A 21,950-nucleotide genomic window follows, 5' to 3' on the forward strand; every position below is an offset into this window, starting at 1 on the left:
GAGGGTCTGGGCTTTTGGTTAACAACTTACTTATTGTTCTCTGTTGGGAGGAAAAATGCATTACCCCTATTAGTGATTAATTATAATATCAACGAAGCAATCCCATTGTTTTAAGATTATATCTTAGAGACTCTTAAAGATGTTGATGGCTAATTACCATACAGCACAGGGAGTGGTGCCATTAAGGGCAGTCCACACCAAGCACCAATTAAAGCTATAACAATATCGTTCTCCACTCTCGTTATAGACTCTGCCGTCCACTTTATATAGTCATAGTACTTGGCGTGGAGGGCCAATTATTATGAAATCAAGTCACTATTAGCCTTGCGTAGCCAGGCTTACTCATCTGCGAAGAGAAAAGCCTGGTTACGACCATAGGCTGAAACGGCATGAAACGGTGCTACTTCCGCCGGGAGAATTTCACCGGAAGACTGCAACGCATGACATAACTTCCGTTAATCGTAGCACTTCCGGCGTCTGCAGGTTCAGGCCAGAGTCACTATGACAAACTGTAATGATAACCAAATAAATATGCCCTCATGCAAACAAAACATTCTCATTTTAAGCTTATTTGTAAACATTTTCAGTAAACCTTTTAATTATGGTATGCTCTGTAGGTATTGCCCTGTTGTCGAGGTATCAAACTTTGAAAGTTTATGTTTTCTTGTGTCTCTTTCTTCTTTTCCTTTTCCTCTAATAGGTAATGCAGAGTAGAAACCAGACCAGTGGTTTAGAGGACAGAAAGACAGAGGGACTGCAGACCAAGTTGATATGGAGGACTCTGAGGGACCGGCTAGACGGCAGGGAATACAGATAGTGGTTCAGACAGAATGGGATTTGACAAATCTCTCTATCAGCTTGGCATCCACTTAATCCAGCCAAGTTCAATCTGTCTGGGAGCAGTGGCTACAGCCAAAACATAGTAGACACACACCCACACCCACACCCACACCCACACCCACACACACACACACACACACACACACACACCCACACACACAGACACACACACACCCACATATGTGCGTATGCATCTGGACACAAGTACTGTAAATGCACACACACACATACAGTACAGTAGCAGACACACAAATTCACACAAGTGCAAACAAGCAAGTGCATGTACATTTTATACAAACACACACATATTCCTAAAGGAGCTAAATGTCTCTCTCTCACACACACGCACGCACGCACGCACGCACGCACGCACGCACGCACGCACGCACACACGCACACACACACACACACACACACACACACAACACACACACACACACACACACTAATAAATCATTCCTCCCCTCCATACACACATACAAAATTCCCCGGTTCCCGGTCCCTCCTGCCCACCTACATTCCAGCTTTGCACACATTCCAAATGGCAAGCACTCAGCTGGGAAGCATTTCACGCACTTCCTTAATCATATAAGCCAACGCATAAATCACCATTAAAGTGCACTTATCATATTCCCTCAGCATCGGCCCTACACAGTGAGTCAACACTGTGCTGATCAGCACATCACATCCCAGCCAGCAGGGGTGGAAAGTCAATATTAAATAAGTACGTTTACTTCTATGCCACTACATCTCAGAGGCAAATATCGTACTTTGTACTCCACTACAATAATTTGACAGCCTCAGTTAATTATAGGTACTGTAAGTTTCTTTGTAGATTTGGATTATTACAAAACATAAACTTACAGTATGCCCTATTTTATACTTGAGATGTTCAAAAATAGTTGATCTACAAGCTCACAACGTGGCTTGTGGCTTGGCTTTATTTGAAAAAGATTTACAAATTATAATTATTTTGCACTTTTACTATGGTACTGCAAAGATGTTTTGATAACAATACTTTTAATCAAGAACAATTTTGAAGTTGAGTATTTTTATATTATATGGTATTGCTACTATTACTTAAGTAAACAACGTGAGTTGCTGGCTGCTGCCGCCTTGGTCCCACAGTACCTGCTCCAGTTTCCACAGGAACTTGACGGGCCGCGCGGCCGAGACGTCAGGCCAATAGAAGAGAGAGAGACGACAGCCATGGACGGACAGGGAATAGTGAGAGATGGAGTCATCTGAGGATCAGATAGAGAGAGAGCAGGGGGAAATAGAATGCAGTCAGTGTTACAGTGTTACTACTTAAGCTGACCAGAGCCCCCCAGGGTCTATACTAGGATAGGGATGGGATGATATGATATGATATGATATGAACATTTCATATCACAACGATTGTGACAAAATAAATCTTGATTCACAATATTATCGCGATAGTACCTTTTACCAATTATAGAGGGTTTAAGTGGTACCGGATATGCAGCTCAGCAAATAAAAGGTGAATTGATCCCAGTGCATGACGATATCACGATAAATTAAATCTCCACAATACGATTATCATTGTCAGTGTTTTTTTATCACGATAAACGATAATATCGCTTATCGTCCCATCCCTATACCAGGACCCTTAATTTCCCCCCAGTGTACACTAAATACAGCGACACATTGTTGAGCTTTTACTGTAGGACTGCTATTGTTCACCCCAGAATAGGGATGCTAGGGTTCATGTGGTTAATAGGAATGGTTGTTTACCAGTATAAAAAGATTGCATTACATTTACATCTTATGTTTCCTTATTTCATACTTTCTGTGAAGTACAGTACGTACACTCTGTATCGATCCCTTGTATAGAATCCGATCGCACTGATCTCTAGCCCACGTTTCACACTGATTTATTTATGTATTTACATTGCATCTTTTGGAGACGACAGCCCTTGTTTATCCATGAAAACACAGTCAAGCGCTATTTTCCCGCTGCGATACATCTATCCAGTTACGCACAATCAGATGGAGGAGCTGCCATGTACAACCGCAGTATTCCCCGTATGCCAATAAGCAGGTCTAATAGAGTAGATGGGGGTTAAATTATGCCTCATGCAAGGGCACCTTGGTGGTCGTGTTGAGCGACAGAGTAATTTATCCTCTTTCCCCATGTGGATTTGTTTGATTCACAGCCATTCTGTGGATTCTTTCTAGTCACCTTCAGCATTGCACTCCCATGAAGCTGGCTTTATATGTGAGCTATATCTGAATGACAATACCTAAAAGAAGAACAATATTTGTACTCCCTTTCTAAAAAGCCACAGCTTATTCTCAATGTGTGAGGTTTTGGACTATGAATGAATCTATGTATCTATGTATGTTATTAAGACTGTTAAAATTCCAGATAAACACAGTAAGTCATCATGGAATCTATTAAAACCATATCAGCTGTAATGCAGTGGTGGAAAGTAAGCAAGTACATTCGCATTGTGGGCTTGTAGATCTTTTACTTTTGGTATTTTAATACATTTTGATGCCAACACTTTCATACTTTTACTCAAGTACATTTTGAATTACAGACTTTTCCTTGTAAGGGTGCCCTCACACCAAAATACCTAGAGTGGAATCCGCCAATGCATTTCAATGAGAATGGAGCGTTTTTTTTTTTTGCCAGTAGAGGATTTCTGCAAAAAACACCCCATTCTCATTGAAATGCATTGGTGGATTCCACTCTAGGCATTTTGGTGTGAGGGCACCCTAACTTAGTCATTCTAAATTGCAGTATTGATACTTTTACTTAAGTAAAACATTTGAGTACTTTTTCCACCACTGCTGTAATGAGAGCTAAATTGTGTCAGAACATCCATGATGATTGACAGGTGTGACTGACCATTCTTGACGGTGCTGCAGACGATGGTCTCCTCCTCTTTGCGGTTTGCTCTCGTCTGACTGGTCGACGGCTGGATGTTGGCCCCGCCCCTCCGTATCCACAGCTGCAGGGTGAAGTGGTCTCCCGACACGGCAGACACCACTGAGTCGGGGACCACCGCCACATTGGTGGAGCCGTTGAAGGAGAACACCAGGGACGAATCAGAGGACGGGAGAGTGGGCAGAGCTGAAGTCCAATTGGCCGCCGGGGAAGGAGGCGGGAGCAGGTCCACCTCGCCTCTTACAGCACCTGGCGATGTGGACAAGAGAAGAAGGATGTGAATATAATACTAACGAAACACACTGCGATGATTCCAGTATTCATAAAAGTTGTGCTTAAAGGTGATACACCATGAAATTTCACTTTTCCTATTTTAAAACCTTTTTTTGGGGTCCCACTAGCACCTTCTATCCTCACAAAGTCCCAATTCTGACCGTTGTGTCTTTCTCTGGTTTTGAGAAGGCGAAGGTTAAAAGTATCCCACAGGTTCTCAAAACAGGCTATCCAGATTTGCTGCCGATTGTGACGTCATCTGCCGATTGTGACGTCATCTGCCGATTGTGACGTCATCATAAAAAATCAAAAAAATCAAAAAACATTTTTTTTTTCAAAAAAAATGTTTTCAATTTTTTTTTTTTTTCAAAAAGATTTGGAGGGGGGGGGGGGGGGGGGGCGCAGTTCAGGCCAAAGGTGGTACTGCAGCTGAAATGCTCTGAGAGCCATTAAAAAATGAGAGAGGCTCTCTATTCAGGAGTGGTAATTTAACCTCAAACTTTTTGAAAAACGTTTTTGGGACATAAACAATATGACATAAATACTTTTTAAATGCATGGTGTATCACCTTTAAACCATACAGCAGTGGTTCTCAAACCTTTTCATTTCAAGCAGTTTGGTATATGCATTAGGCCACAGACCCCACCACAACTGTGACCTTTACAGATCTGTTAACTGTGAGAGTATAGAAATGGAACCAAATGGACCTGTTAGGGTCCATTTGGTTCCATTTCAATACTCTCACAGTTCCATTTGGTTCCATTTCTATACTCTCACAGTTATATATCTGTAAAGGTACATTTTGGTTCTTAACTATCAACAATTTAGCTGGGGACCCCCCCAGCTAAAACCCTACTGGTGGTCTGGCATGTTTAGCCCACTTATACACCTCACGGCGGTACCATGATTGAGGTGTACCATTTTCCAAACATACCAGATACCACTGTTTGTTAGGTTTGGGAATAATGATCAGATTTGTTTTTATTTTTATTCAAACTTTCAGATGAGAAACCCAATTTCTCTCTTTCTCTGGCTGATATGTGTGTGTCGTCATTATTAAGTCAGTTTGAATGTCATTCATAAAACTCCAGGGTCTGTTTTCTTCTAGACTTGTCAAATCAGTTTGTGCTTTCAAACTTCAAAGGTGTTCAAAGGCCTTTAAAAAGTTGCTTGCTATAAAAACACGGAATGCTTTTATCGGCAGTAATGTCAAGAATACTGTCACCAGCAGTCAGTGGGCTAGGCACGCCACACCAGCGGTATGCTCTCTCAAGAGCCCTGTCTCTGTCTGAAGCAACGCACGCCACTTCCTGGCATAGGATCAAATGCCTCTCCTACAGTATGTCTCCCTTGTGTCGTTTCCTGCTCAACATGCCAACCATCCATCTCAAAGAAGAAAAAAGATAGCGACCGCACCTTTAAAAGAATACAGTGTAAGAAGGTGAAATGTACGTGCTTTTCATTGTAAGTGCTGCCTGCAAGGCTTCTGGTTCTGGAGGGCAAAGAGTGTAAAGATTGACCATCTCAGATTCTACTGTGCATACAGTCTTATGTGTCAGTTTTAACCCATTTAGGGCTAAACACAAATCTTCGTCGCTTTAGATTTGAAGCACTTTAACCATTATTTTATGCTTCAACTATTAAAAAATAGCAATTATGCTGCGAGCTTGTAGATCTGCTATTTTTGAAAAATCGTGAACATTTGTGCAAGTCTTTGAATGTTTTTGACCCGGTTCTATAAATGTCTTCTAAATCTTTCTTCTAAATCAGTGGTTCTCAAAATGTTTCATGTCAAGGACCCCCAGAATTACATATATTTGGCCCGCGGACCCCCATCTCAAAATATGTTGTTCCAGGCAGGGACCACCCAGAAGCAAATATTTGAGTTACAAATGAAAAAATTTAGATTTTTCAAAAATAGCAGATCTACAAGCTCGCAGCGCGGCACTCGGTGCCGTGCTGCGAGCTTGTATATTTGCTATTTTTCAATAGTTAAAGTATTCAATAATCCATCCATCCATCCATCCATCTTCAACCGCTTATCCGGAATCGGGTCGCGGGGGTAACAGTTCCAACTGAGACCTCCAGATTTCCTTATCCCGAGCAACTTCCTCTACTCCCTCAGGGAGTATACCAAGGCGTTCCCAAGCCAGTTTGGAGATATAATCCCTCCATCTGGTCTTTGGTCTGCCAAGGGGTCTCCTCCCAGTGGGACGTGCATCGAGGACCTTCCTAGGAAGGCGCTCGGGAGGCATCCGTACTAGATGCCAGAACCACCTAAGCTGACTCCTTTCCAAGTAGGAGCAGCGGTTCTACTCCAAGTCTCTCTCGGGTGACTGAACTTCTCACCCTATCTCTAAGGGAGATACCAGCCACCCGTCTGAGGAAACCCATTTCGGCCGCTTGCACCCGCGACCTTATACTTTCGGTCATGACCCACACTTCATGACCATAGGTGAGAGTAGGAACGAAGATTGCTCGGTAGACAGAGAGCTTTGCCTTCCGGCTCAACTCTTTTTTCTTCACCACAGTGCGATTTAGCGACTGCAAAACCGCTCCTGCTGCTCCGATTCTCCGGCTGATCTCCTTCTCCGTCTTCCCCTTTCTCTCATTCGTGAACAAGACCCCGAGATACTTAAACTCCTTCACCTGGAGTAAGGCCTCATTCCCTACTTGGACTGCACAATAGGCCTAAATGGGTTTTTAAAGCAGAACTCACCACACAGGCGGCGCACAGATCTGTCAGAGTAGCTGTCTCTGTCGCAGCCCTTCCCAATGTGACCTGTCTGGAGGTCTACGGTGGCCTGGATGTTCCATACGGTCTCCTCGCACGTCTCCAAGCGCAGGCTGGGGAACAGAGGGATGCTGCCTGACCCGGGAGTGTACTCCACACGCTTGGTCCATCCTGAAAGCACGCACACACACACACACACACACACACACACACACACACACACACACACACACACACACACACACACACACACACACACACACACACACACACACACACACACACACACACGCAGGGTCAAAATGATGCATGCCAGGTTCACAAGCCAAGAATATGCCCTTATCAGCCATGGTTGCAAGGAAGTTATCTCGTGTTCATATACAACAGTGCTTATCAACCCATTTCATATCAAGGTCCATTATTTTTCAGCATTTCAGCCCCGGACCACCATTTGATGACCCAAAATGTTGATCAAAATAACAATTCTACTATTCTCTAATTGTGTAAACAATTTAAAGGAGCTATAGTCAACTTTTTTTTGAAAAACGGATGCTAAAATAAAAATAATGTTTCAAAAATATTTTATGAAAAAATAAGCTTCATATATGTGTTTCTGTTAAAAAATGACCACACAAAGCGTAAAATAATGATAACATAATCATTTTGGCCATTGTAGGGCCGACACTTTGTTTACATCCTAGTCTAACATAGACAAGAATGTAAACAAAGTGTCAGCCTGACAATGGCCAAAATGATTATTTTACGCTTTGTGTGGTCATTTTTAAATAGAAACACATATATGAAGCTTATTTTTTCATAAAATATTTTTGAAACATTATTTTTATTTTAGCATCCGTTTTTCAAAAAAAAAAAGTTGACTATAGCTCCTTTAACTCTTGAGAGCATAAAATGAAACCAAACAGGCCCGTAAGGGTCCATTTGGTTTCATTTTACGCTCTCAAGAGCTAAAAATCCATTTGGTTACCAACTCTCCATCATTTAGCTGGGGACCACCTGGAACCCCTCAAGGACCACTGGTTGAGAACCACTGATACAACATAAAAGAAAATGAGGACCATTTCAGACAGTAAACTGTTCACTCCTGTCTCGTGTGTCGTCAGTTTTTCCATAGCAACCTTCTCATCTCAACAGACCAGCTATTGCTGTACTGTAAATACGCACTGAATCACGCATGTAGGAGTATTCATCCGTGGATGGAGGAGCCAGTTAGCCCAGCCAACAATGTCCAATGAAAAACAACAAGATAGGATCATTTTGATTCCATTACCAGAGATACAAGTGGGCCTCTGATCCTCATCCCACATAGTGTACATGTATCTCTATGTTCCATCTCTACAGCGGCTCATGTCCACTTCAACTTGGGAGCTTTTAACCACTTAAGCACTATATATCGAAAACATTAGAAATGGCATGATGCGACACATTGTGAGCTTGTAGATTGGACATCTACAACATTTTGAACATCCTATATTAAAATTGGCTTAAGGGAGGACCGGCCGGCAGGTTATGGCTGAGTCACCATGACTCAGCCATAACCATATGAGGACTTCCCAATGCAGCTATGCTCAAATATAGAGGGTGCTGTCTATCCTCATCATATCATCAGCCGGCGCAAACAAATCAGTCAGCTCCATATATGGGCACTGTCGTAGATTAGAGGTTATCATGATTGATTATGTGTGACGTTATAGAGTAAGTAGATCATGTATTCATTGATTATATTAATATCTAGGTCTGTATGATGATACTAATACTTGATAGTTAGGAGTAGAGAGGCCTTCAGTAGGCCTCAATAACTATTGTTTTGGTAAAGCCTATCTTGTTATGGTACAGCTCGTTCCAGAGGCCTTGAAGCCACACAGTATAACTCTAGTGTCTGACCATTCTTCTTGGCAGAACTCATTTACCACTGCCCAGAGTGATAATTGTACTTCTGTCCATGATATCATGTTACATAAACTTGACCACCACCTAATATAATTGTCTTGTCTCCTCATTTTCTCATGATTTATTGATTGATCTGAATTCCACCACAGCACAAAAGCGGGCATGCCCATATCTGGGCACATGCTGATGACATCAGGGATCTCGATATATATGGCCATAACAGGGACATGGGCTGACAGATACAGAGATCTCCATATAGGAACCCCAGGTCCTTGAAGTGGTTAAAGGAGCTATAGTCAACCTTTTCATTGTAGGGCCGACACTTTGTTTACATCCTAGTCTATAGACTAGAATGTAAACAAAGTGTCAGTCTGACAAAGGCCAAAATGATTATTTTATCATTATGTTACGCTTTTTGTGGTCATTTTTGAATAGAAACACATATATGAAGCTTATTTTTTTATTAAATATTTTCGGAACATTATTTTTATTTTAGCATCCGTTTTTCAAGAAAAAGTTGACTATAGCTCGTTTAAGTTTAACCCTAGTTTAAATTCATTCATTTTCATCTATCAACCAATAACGTGGGCTTTCTTCCTAGATGAGAGCTGTGGGTTTGAATCCAGCTTGTTTTACCCTCCATTCACTGTCTCTCTCCACTGTGCGGTATGCAACAAAAAAGAAAACCTTCAAAAGCTTAGAAGAGGTTATTGATTACCGATCCAGCCGGGTTTGCAGGAAGGTTTGACGGTGACGACCACCTGCGCGTCGGCCTGGGCGCGGTTCTTCCCGCAGTCAAACGCTGTCACCCAGAAGGTGTGAACGCGCTGCCGCTTTGAGTCCAGCGGCTCTGTGTTCTTTATGTTACCTAGGAGACAGAGAGCAGGAGGAACCCATGAGAGAGACACAGACAGGGAACAGGGATGTTGCAACATATTCTGGGCCCTGGGTACAAGGATTCACTGTGGGCCCCCATGAATGTTCTTCATAGTGGGAGGGGGTTTAACCCATTTAGACGCATTATTTTGTGCTTTAACTATTGAAAAATTGCAGATATACAAGCTCACAGCGCGGCACCGAGTACCGTGCTGCGAGCTTGTAGATTTGCTATTTTTGAAAAATCTGTGCAAGTCTTTGAATATTTCAAATCCTTCTACGTTTTTTTGAAAAACCTGTGTTTCTATTTCTATGTCAGCGGTGCTCAAACCTTTTCATGTGAAGGACCCCCAAAATCATATGTATTTGGCCACAGACCCCCATCTCAAAATATTTAGTTCCAGGGAACCCCCAGAAGCAAGATTTTAGTTTAAATGGTTGCTTAAAAAAATACATATATTCAATGATTTGCACACATTTTCACGACTTTTCAAAAATATCAGATCTACAAGCTCACAGGGCTGCACTCGGTGCCGCGCTGTGAGCTTGTATATCTGATATTTTTCAATAGCTAAAGTATAAAATAATTAAGGCCCCCCTCCACCTCGGGCCCTAGTAACTCAGTCCCACTTTCCCCCCGCCTTGTGACGCCCCTGACAGTGAATAAAGGGAAGGTTGGAAAGAGAGGAATTGGATGGAGAAATGCAGAAAGGATGAAAAGGAGGGAGAAATGCAGAAAGGATGAAAAGGAGGGAGAAATGCAGAAAGGATGAAAAGGAGGCATGAATGAAAAAAAAAGATGTAGGAAAGGGGAGTAAGAAAGAAAGAATGAATGAAAGAAATAAAGAAAGGGCATAAGGAATAATGTGAAAGACAAACAGAATAAGGGTTAGTCATAATCAAGAAGCAGCATGCACGTTCAAAAGACACAAAGAAACACAAAGATACAAAAGCATCCCATAACCACTTAAACCCATTATACTTGGTTTATCCAGGGTCCCCTATCAAATCTCTTTGCCGCAAAAAGCCGACCTACAAGCTCCCAACCCATCCCAACGCGATGCGTTGTGAGATTGTAAATCTGCTACTTTCGTTGAATGTTCGCCTAGAATGACATGCCCAGAATAGGGACGCTTGGGTTCATGTGGTTAAAATGAAACTATTCTGTTCCCTGGTAAACACACTTAAGAGGTGCCCTAAATACGGCTCAGTATATTATACTCACAGTGCAAAAAGCCACAAGAGAAAAACAGGGCTGGTAAACGACAGGGGAGAAAATGAAAAGCGACAGGCTGTTCCTATTTTCAGAGACAAAGGCAGGAGTGAGTAACAATGATGGTTTGACAGCCTCAGCATGTGAACCCGCAAAACAATATGAGTCCAGGAAGAAAAAAATCAGGGACTGGGAGAATGATGAGGGGATGAAAGAGACAGTCAGAGGTAAATGAAAAAGAAAAAGGAGAGAGAGAGAGAGAGAGAGAGAGAGAGAGATGGAGGGTGACAGAGAATAGAGAATAGACAATGACAACGCGACAGCGTTTTCCACACGCTCAGAACAAAAGGTGTCTGTGCTGCCGCATCAGTCTGACCCAAAATACAGAAGATACACTCATCCTCCACAATCTAAGGCGAGCCCCGGACATTTCTGCAAAGTCACAGCAAAAGAAATGCTCCTGTGGAAATGAGTCTTCCAAGCCACTGTTGTCACATTACAAAATGTCGCCGATTGATCTTCCCCTGACCTGTTAATGGACTTAAAGATCCAAGAAATTGCGGCCTTTTTTTCCCTGACATGAGACTTAAACGCCAAACCTAAAAAGGCCAAAGTCATGTCTTTTTTTCCCCTGAAATGTCCTATTGTACTGTAAAAAAATAATATATACCGGTATATATATATATATATATATATATATATATATATATATCAGGGTTTCCTGCAGCACTTTACAGGCCAGGCGCCCCGCCCGGCCTGAAAACCCCCCCGCCCCCCCAAGGGACTCAAAAAAAAAAAAAAAAAAAAAAAATTTTTTTTTTTTTTTTCAAAAATTTTTTTTTTCTCAAAAAAAGTTTTTGGACCTCCAACAATGTACTAGGCATGATCGCGATCGCGAAATTGCATGTTTAACCCCCATACCAACCCTATCTTTCAAACATGGCAGCCATGTTTGTTTACATTTGAAGAAAACATAAGGGCTGGTATCTCCTGAATGCCTATTCAATGTTGAATAAATGTGAATGATAGCATGTAGTTGTGTTTTCCGTCATCATGGGCACATTCATGTGTTTTTTATAGGGCAAAATAAGAATTAATATAAAAAATTACGTGAATTAACACATATGTTGCAATGATTTTTTCCGGCCAATGTCCCGCGTTGCCATGGTTACCATAGACTTCCATGTAATTGTGCAAGTGTGTAAAAAGTGCACGCCCATGCCTAGATGATGCACCACGTGTGTAGATGCTGTTCACAGCTTTCAAACAAAAAAATCCGCTTGGAAATCCGTGCAGGCATTCATGATTTATCAGCCATTATGTTTTCTTCAGATGTAAACAAACATGGCTGCCATGTTTGAAAGAATGGGTTGGTATGGGGGTTAAACATGTAATTTCGCGATCGCGATCATGCCTAATACATTTCTGGAGGTCCAAAAAAAAAATTTTGAAAACATTTTTTTTGAAAAAAAAAAAAAAAAATGAAAAACGGCCCAAACTCGGGAAACTCGGGGTTGGCACAGTACTACCAATACAAACTCGGGAAACTCGGGGTTGGCACCATATGTGTTAATTACTCGAATTAATTAATTAATTATCAAAAAAATTCTGCGCACGCGCTTCGCGCGTGCGCCATGAAATCCCCCCTGGTCAAGACTTTTTCCTGCAGGAAACCCTGTATATATATATATATATATATATAAATCTAGTTTTACAAACCGAACCAGCAATCTCTGTTACCAGCTATTGTGCTATATTAAACCAAACAGCTGCAGCAGTGTTTATGTAGAGTCATAGATAGAACAATCGTCCACCCACAGAAATTCTATTTAAAAAAGAACTCTTGGCATTGTACCTGGGAGAGGAATGTACCTGCAAATCATATCAACTCAAAGCAGCACAGACCAAATGAAATATTTCACTAACCACATCAATACTGTCTGAGGGAGTGTGTTTGTGTTGCTGTTGAATGTTGAATTGTGAATGTGCTGCGGCATAAGGCTACATGGAACATACAATACACTGCATCCTATAAATTAAGTGAATAATACCGCTTCAGGCTGACTCATGCTGGAGATTCAAATCTGCTAAATTGATTTAAGTCCGTCTTGAGTTCCACACAGCTCATCTCTCCACTCTACCACTTAATGAGGCAGAAATGCCTAAACACAGGCGTGAAGGAAAACATTGCGGCCATTGCGGCCATGGTCAAGTAGTTAAAGCTAAACTTTTGTGTGAAATTGTGTCCAGTACCCGGGATTCCAAACCCTGGCATGAACGACCACATTTCTACCTCTCAGACCAGAGGTAATCCCTGCTTTGGCCAAGGAAGGAAGATATTCCTCTTATGAGCTTCAGGCTACTTCTTGTCAACCAGTACATCCTACCCCAGTGGTTCTCAACCTGTCGGTCGGGACCCCCCAAATTATTTTGGGGGGTCCCCAGATGATTAACTTAATGTGCAACATTGTTTTCTCACTCAAAAGTAAACAAACCAACATTACGTGTTAAGTGTGTATATATTTAGAGGCCTATATCTTCACATTACTAAAGTGACAGTGTATGGACTTTTTAATACCACTAAATGACAAATTAAACATTGGCCAAATATGTTAAATATTAGAGGCAGAAATTGTGCAAATAGCTGTAGCATCTACATGCTCACAACGCCTCGCGTTAGATCTGCTATTTTCACAATAGAACCGTGTTACACAAAATGCAATGCCTCAACTCTTAGTGCTCGTCAGGGTGGGGGGGTCCCCAGTTCAAATATGATTATTTTGGGGGTCGCGGCCTGAAAAGGTTGAGAACCACTGTCCTACCCAACACCAGGGTCTACATTTGTAAACACAGAAGTGTAGGGACACCACCTCCAGCCACTGCAGATGTGCTAGGCATAATGTAGTAACATACTCCACCATACACATAGGTCAAATAAAATGTTATTCATTAAAATAAGTTCCAGATTGCTGCTTTACGACCTTCAGGTCCATGTACACCTATAGGTTACCATGGACTAAATCCCACTTAAACCTTAAACTGTCTCCTTTGATTTAATCATTTTCAATTTGAATTCAATTTCAGGTAAAAATATGTTCAAAAATATTGAACGTTCAGCGTGAGCATGTTGTTAGCTTGTGGATTGGCTATGTTCACTGTTTTTGAAATAGGGCTTAAGTAAAAACACAGGGGCATGGACCGTCAACTCTGCTTTTATATAAACCTGAGGGCATCCTAGGGGCTGAAATATTTATAACACGCTGTGTAGGCACATTACTGATCATGAGGTCATGGGGTCAAATCCCATGGCATCCTTTATCACTGCCTTGCATTTGTACATTTAAATGTGTCCCTTAGCCTTCTCTCTTCCCTGTGCAGTGAAAAGACACAGGAGACATTTAAATATGCTAATAATAATAATAACAAAGAAGTGAACACTGTCTCACCGTCGTTATCGATGGCGAAGGGCACGTTGGGAGTGATGATGTCATAGAAGCAGATCTGGCTGTACTGTGGGGAGCAGTCGGCATCCAGCGCCTCCACTCGCACAATGCGATCAAACAGGCGGCCCTCGGGGACCGAGGCTTCGTAGCGGCGCTCCACGAACACGGGGGAAAACTCGTTGACGTCATTCACACGTACATGCACCGTGGCCCTGAGGGTGGCAGAGATGAGTGGAGAGAGAGAGAGAGAGAGAGGTGGTGAGATACGGAGATGAAGGGAGGTTCTATTGTGATGATATGCAGAGTACATATCCTGCAGCACTTCGCGTGCATCCTTACATGGTGGAGGGAAAAAACGCCATGGGAAATACTTAGCAAACACAGTTATTAAAAGAACAATACCTACAGAGCTGCTTAGTGGATGACTCTGGCAAGTGGGTTTTCTTTTGCTATTTAGCTTCTAGGAACGAAGATAAGATACATACCTAAATTGTCAATGGACCACTATCCCTGGATAAATATTCAAATGAGTTGAGAGTTAGGAGTGGGTGTGGGGGTGTAAAAAGGAGACCTCAAAGCAGAGTTGCTTGGGGTGCCATGGACGCTCAACCAAAACACTGGAAAAGACCTAAAAACACACTTTTAAAAAAGAGTTCCTATCTCTAATATAGCGTAGGCTGACAATAAAGCTTGTTGACAGGCTTCCAATAAAGAAGAAGAAAAAAGCCATTAAAAATGATTTAGACAGGAGGAGCCAGTCAGTAGCTGACTGAATCTTTGTGTTGACAACATAATTGCAACATCCCCAGGTCTGACTCAAGCTGAAGACCCGTGTTGCATGTCTTTCCCCCCTCTCTCTGCCCTCGGTTTCCTGTCTCTCTGCTGTCATGTCTAAAGAATTAAGTGAAAGAAATAATGTAGTCTGTGTGAGAAACTGACTTGTGTGATTTCTTGCTGTTGACTCCATCCGGGCCCTCTCCACAGTCGTAGGCCTGGATGGTGAAGCTGTGTTCCCGCTGGCTCTCGCAGTCCAGAGGCTCCTTGGAGCGGACCAGGCCCTCTCCGGTGGAACGGTCCAGAACCACCGCCTCAAACTGGACCGAGCCGGAACCAGATGGACCATTGTGGACCCGAAAGCCGCAGATCTCCCCTGAGGTTGGCAGGATGAAGACAGCAGCAGTGTGAGGGATGTAAATCATTGGAGATGGCTGTTGGTGAATACTGTGTGAGTACTGGCCCTATGCCATTCATTGTAAAGAAAAGAAAAGAAAAACAACAACAAAAGAACAGAGTTCTATTTTATTCTAGAGCAGTGGTTTTCAACCAGTGGTCCTTGACCACCACCTTGACCCTCCAGGTGGTCCCTTGCTAAATGGAGAGTTGGCAACCAAATTCTGTAACTGTGTAGACTTCTTGTAAATTAAGTAATGTAGATGTTTAACAATAATTTAACTCTTGAGTTTAGTTTTACACTCTCGTCTGAGAGGCAAAATCTCATCAAATGCTCGTCCGTGACTCCAAACCAGAATAAATAATGGACCTTGATATGAAAAGGGTTGAAAACCACTGTTCTAGAGGAGTCCCTGACCTATAAATCAAGTTGCACGAGGGGATTGAAAATGAATTGATTTCAAAACAAACGGCTGCTTGCATGTGTCACAATACAAGCTTTTGTCAATACCATCCGGCCCTACTTGGAAATACGCAGAAATATCTGGAGAGTTCCATGAAGTAGCACTTAATTTGTCTTTGCAAAACCATCCTGACAGAAATAGAACAGAATGACATTTATTAAGCCAAACAGCACCTTCTATGGATGAAATGAACCCAATCAATGTGAACAGAACCCCCCTCCGCCCCGCCCACCCCTAGTGGATCCATTCTAATTTAAACGGACAATGAATACTCTACAGAATGGACTCAAAGTGTTCCCAAGCAGACGTGATAATCTTATTTCAGTATGCAGAGTAGAGCACAAATGCTGCTGCGCTGACAGATCCAACCAATGAGGAGGTTGAATTACACTATGAGTCTGTCGGACTGTCTAAAAATAGTCGCGGCCATGATTGATTTCATGGCTTCTAATATTTAGAATTCCTGAAGGAATATCCTGGTTTTCGATGGATGGACGGTGCCTCCGCAATAGATAAACCCCTTCCGTCTGAATGCGGTCAAGTGAAGATTGTGTGCATGTGGATCGTGTGTGTTGTGGTGTGCGTGTTTTATGATGAAGTACAGTACATCACCATTCACCAAACAGATATAAATATCGCTCCCTCTACAATGGTCAGCTAGCTACAGTGTCTTCTTGCAGCCACACCACCTGGGCCAAATGAAAGCTAAATATATTTCAAATATTGCCGACGCCAAGCACTAGAAGGGCTGGGTTTTTGGGTTTGACCTATTTTCCTCAGGAGCCATTTCTGTGCCTCTTCATCTGTAAGCACACTGTCGCACACGGTAGCTCCAATATTTGTGGCTATTTTTGAATAATGCCTTTTTTTTGTGTTCAGGTATGACCTCCTACACCAGTGGTTCTCAAACTGTCAAATTTCAAGGTCTCCCCTTAACTCTGACAGTGTATTAACAGGTTCATTTGGTTCCATTTGGAATATGGATGATGGGTTTCAAGTGGTTAAACATCAACTCAGAGTCCTCCTAATGGAAACTGATGTTTTCCTCATGACATATTGTACATACTGGGGGAAATACTGTAAGGTGCACCGTAATATGACATAAATGTAAGCTGCTATAGGATCAATGTAAGTCAGGTGGTTGTGAATGAAAAGGACAAGGTTATCTACAGTGGTGACTTTCGAAAGACATAAAAGTTCTATACTAAAACTCTAAACCAGCTCAAAGATAATTCCTGTCCTCAAAATACAAGTGAACATAGTTTATCTCCTTGAACACCTTGATAGTAGCATCCTCTGACCATTCTTTCTCTGTAAATATACCTTATGATTCTACTGAGCTTTATTCCAATGTTTAGTAGTGTATTATATTTATATTGTATATATTATATGTATTACTGATGAAGTGAGTAGAATTGACCAAAATGGAAAGTGTTATATCCTTTTAGCATAACCTTTCACTGTCTGTATTGTTAATAAAGTATTCTTTAAATCAATCAATCACTCAAAAAAACAGTGTAGATTGGGGTCAAAGATAAAGAAAAACGTATCAACTGGAAGTTCGCAGCCCAATGCACATCAAACCGGAGCTCCTTTACATTAAAGCAGTGGAGAACCACTGCAGTACATTATATATACGGTGGCTCATCGTCCAACAGCCCTTATCAGAACATCCCACGGCCCACTTTTGGATCCTGTCCCCAGCAGGCTGAGACACACTGATAGGTTGGCCAAGTGTATGTGCATTGTTACCAGCATAGTGCAGGGGAGCGTCTTTGTCCAGGGCAAAGAGTGGGGGATTGAGCAGCACCGTGTTGTCATTCTCCATGACAATCCCTTGGTACTCCGTCTCGATCCATGGCTTGTGCTTATTGGCTGAAAAGCAACATAGGAAGCAGAGAGAGAGACGGAGAGACGGAGAGAGAGACCAGCAGAGAGGCTTTGGGTTAAACGAAGCAATTAGAGAAGAACAAACGAGTCTATTTTTAACAGCCCCCATTATGGCAGAGGACAGAGTGACTATGTGTGCATCTCATGACTGGAGAAACACACACACGTATGCATGTGTGTTATGTGTGTGACCAGTGACCACAAACACAATTTAATGACACACACATGCCACACGCATACACACACGCATACACACACGCAGACAGAAACACACAGAAACACACATGAGCGCACGCACGCACGCACGCACGCACGCACGCACGCACGCACGCACGCACGCACGCACGCACGCACGCACGCACGCACACACACACACACACACACACACACACACACACACACACACACACACACACACACACACACACACACACACACACACACTCTCTGCTACACCACACACCTTGCTGGCTGACAGAATAATTAAAACCAAGTCAGATTTCACCTTATCACAGAGAGCTATATTGCACATATCAATCAGCCATGACTATGCCTGCCTGCCATGGGCGCCGCCAAACCTCACAGGCGTACACAGAGAAAAGAAAAAATATGTGCACGTCAAAATCAAATGGCAGTTGTTTCGCTGCAAATTCACCTTTAATTGCAAATTAATTATTCATCCCTCTGCTGTGTGTTGAATGATCAAAGGCCAAGTTAATGAGCTAGAAGGATGACAATTTTACACTGCGAAAATCAAAGAGCAAAACAAAAGGCCCGGCGAGCAGCCGCTCAGCCACAGTACATCTTCCCGTCTCCTTTAACGGCGCAGAGCAACACTAACTGCTGAGTCTGCTGCCTTCTGCACGGAAAGGGGAAGAAAAGAAACAGAACCACCGCGGACACTTGTGTTGAGCAATTACTCTGTTATGCTCACTGCCACAGTGACATTCTGAGCTTCTCTAGAGAACACAACCAAGGAATGACTGGGGCTCACTTGGACTGTATGCGCAGCGCAGCAACATCCTCAGTGTTAATTTAACACTGAGAGTACAAAAATGGAACAAAAATGCGTTCCATTCGTATTCTCTCTTCAGTTACAGGCCTGTTAAGGGTCCATTTGGTTCCATTTGTACATTCTGAGTTAGTTTGGTTTTCTCTACTGTGGTTTCAATAATTTAGTTGGGGAAGCCCTTAGTCAAAAATGTGTTCCATTCGTATTCTCTTCAGTTAAGAAAGGGTCCATTTGGTTCCATTTGTACACTAGACCCGTAAGGGTCCATTTGGTTTTGTCTACTGTTGTTTCAATAATTTATTTGGGGAAGCCCTTGGTCCATTTTTATGTACTCGTACTCGGCTAAATAAAAACTGAGGAGTTTGCTGTGTGTGAGACAGCTTGGTTCAGGGACAGGATCAGGGGGCACTGCAGGAAGACTCTTCCCCCCAGGCACAAACACTCATCCTTCCTCAAGGTCCGAGCTGATGCCCTCCCCTCCTCCCCTCTGCTTCTCTCCATGCTTTGGTCATTTATCTCCCTATCTGTCCACCACCACCACCTCCATCCATCTATCCATCCATTCATCCATCAACCCACCCACCCTCTGTCCACTACTCATCCCTCCATCCCTCCTTTATATAGAGTTAATCTGAGCATCAGAGCAGTGGATTATTACAGATTGAGAGGCATCCGCATTTCATTGCCCTCTCTCTGTCTCTCTCTCTCTCACTCACGCCTCCTCTCTCTGTCACTGTTGTCTTTCTACATCAGTGGTTCTCAACCTTTTCAGGCCGTGACCCCCAAAATGATCATATTTGAACTGGGGAACCCCCCCACCCTGATGAGCACTTGAAGTTGTAAGACTTGAGGCATTATGTTTTGTTTAACATGGTTTTATTGTGAAAATAGCAGATCTAATATGCTCACAACAAACGCGAGGCGTTGTGGGCATGTAGTTACACCCAACAGGGTGAGAAAACAATGTTTCACATAAGCTAATCATGACTCCCGACCCACAGGTTGAGAACCACTGCTCTACATAACATCCCTCACTCCATCCCTCACTCCATACGCCCCCCCCCCTCCCCCCCCTCACTCCTTCCTCCAACACACACAAGCACTCCCTCTCCCCCCCCCCCCCCCCCCCCCCCCTCCGGTGTCACCTGATCTTGCAAACGCACCCCCCCCCCCCCCCACACACACACACACAACCACCTGCTCCAATTTCTCCTTATCCGTCCATTTCTTCATCATCAAACTGTGTCTACACGCCTGCCTAGTCCCTGCCTGGCCACCTCTCAACCTGTCACATGCTGTATCCGCGTCTCTTCTTTTCTCCCTCTCTCTTTCTTCTCGTGTCAGTCTCTCCCCGTCTCTCCTGTTCTCTGTCTCCCTGTGTTTTTGTGTCATTCCGTCTCTCCTTCAATCACCCTCTCTTTCTCTCTGTACGCCCTCGTCGCCTCTCTGCGTCGCCTCCCTTTCTCCTCCGATACCCCCCTACACACACACACACACACACACACACACACACACACACACACACACACACACACAGTCTCCTTCTCCTGCATTGTGTGATAATAATTTGGGCGATGATGTTGAATCACTGGCACTGTTATCTATAATCATAAATCTGACACAGAGTGGAGAAAAAAGATGTGTCATCTCCTCGACTGTCCACAATACTGATGACACAAGCACACACAGACACGTTGCAGGAGACACACACAGCGAGGGACTTCCTCGCGGTGCACTTACAACATACGTCAAAATGGAAGGATACAGACAGAGGTGCACAATAGATGGACGTGGCAATTGTGGCATTCTCCAAGGTGTATGTACTGTAACGTGGGATGTATTTATGCCATGTAAGCAGTAAATACGGCCTATAAATGGTTTCCAAATGAGAAGACAACAGCTCATTGCTCAGACGTACACGTACACAGGTAGTTATGCTGCCATGGCGATAGAAAAATAACATATTCATCCAACAATAGCCTGACACAACAATTGACAGAAAAAAGGAGGAGGAACTGACCTTTGTTGCCAGCGGCAACCGAAGTCAAGCAAAGGAGGAGGAAGGAGAGAAAATTCATTCTGTCCATCTGAGGGAGGAGAGGATAGAGGGGGGAGGAACAGGAGAGACAGAGATGAATACAGTAGCATGCTGCAGGAAGTAATAGAAACATAACAACATAGGCAGGGCGGAGAAGAGAGACGGACTCAAAAATCAAACCTATAGGGTTGAAGAAATGTCAAGAGTTTTTCATGACTATATTATTATTACCATAGGCTATACATAAACATACTGTACATACATACATACATACATACATATATGTATGTATGTGTGTGTGTGTGTGTGTGTGTGTGTGTGTGTGTACACACACACACACACACACACACACACACACACACACACACGACACACACACACACACACACACACACACACACACACAAACATACATATGTATTGTACACATATGTATATACACACACACACACACACACACACACACACACACACACACACACACACACACACACACACACACACACACACACACACACACACACTACAGTATATGTGTGTCTATCATGTCTATATACATGTGTTTTGAGGAAAGCACTGTGTCAAATCATTTGCATACGGGCCATATGCTCCATAATGGAAGAGCATAGCTGGGTGATACTCTCTGACTCAAATCGAGGCATCACTGAATCCAACAGCATGAAGGAATGCTTTATCTAGAAATATCCTGTTCTCCCGGACTATACTGTAGCTATGCTATTGTCTTGTGGTTATATAGCGCATTCCTGCAAAACGAAAATGTAATGTGTGTGCAGTTTTGGTTTCATCTGCATGGATGGAGCATCATGCACGCACCTGGTCGTGTGTGTGTGTGTGTGTGTGTGTGTGTGTGTGTGTGTGTGTGTGTTTTCACACCTATATTGTGGTGTGGAGGAAAAATGCAGCTGCACCTGACACAACAACTAAGAATCCCATAGAGTCAGCAGGTGACATATGGCGACGAGAATTTCCATTAGGCTGCAACATAGGCTATACTTTCCCTACCTCAAGATGAATAAACCCTTTTGCAAATCCCGCCCCATTCTGCCCTGTTACTATGATGGGACATTAACCCTGGGCAGATTGTTTTTATAGTGGAGGTGGATGGGATTTTTTTTCCCTTCAAAGCCTCATTACAGCTATATAAAGTACCAAAG

At 43.0% G+C, this 21,950-nt stretch overlaps 1 protein-coding gene across 1 annotated transcript in view; it reads right to left on the reverse strand.

The window, feature by feature from the left end:
* clstn3 (calsyntenin 3) overlaps window positions 1-20,824 on the reverse strand; it is a gene marked incomplete at both ends in the record, with an annotated part of 41,989 nt that extends 21,165 nt beyond the window's left edge. The window contains 8 exons of the mRNA XM_080746234.1: window positions 1,972-2,084; window positions 3,716-4,003; window positions 6,747-6,932; window positions 9,388-9,537; window positions 14,205-14,413; window positions 15,141-15,351; window positions 17,588-17,710; window positions 20,758-20,824. Of these exons, the coding sequence (XP_080602360.1) occupies window positions 1,972-2,084; window positions 3,716-4,003; window positions 6,747-6,932; window positions 9,388-9,537; window positions 14,205-14,413; window positions 15,141-15,351; window positions 17,588-17,710; window positions 20,758-20,824 (1,347 nt within the window). The remainder of the gene's footprint in view (window positions 1-1,971; window positions 2,085-3,715; window positions 4,004-6,746; window positions 6,933-9,387; window positions 9,538-14,204; window positions 14,414-15,140; window positions 15,352-17,587; window positions 17,711-20,757) is intronic.
* Between the last annotated feature and the right edge of the window lie 1,126 nt (window positions 20,825-21,950).

Source organism: Nannobrachium achirus (genome assembly GCF_963921795.1).
Source record: "Nannobrachium achirus genome assembly, chromosome: 2".
NCBI lineage: Eukaryota > Metazoa > Chordata > Actinopteri > Myctophiformes > Myctophidae > Nannobrachium > Nannobrachium achirus.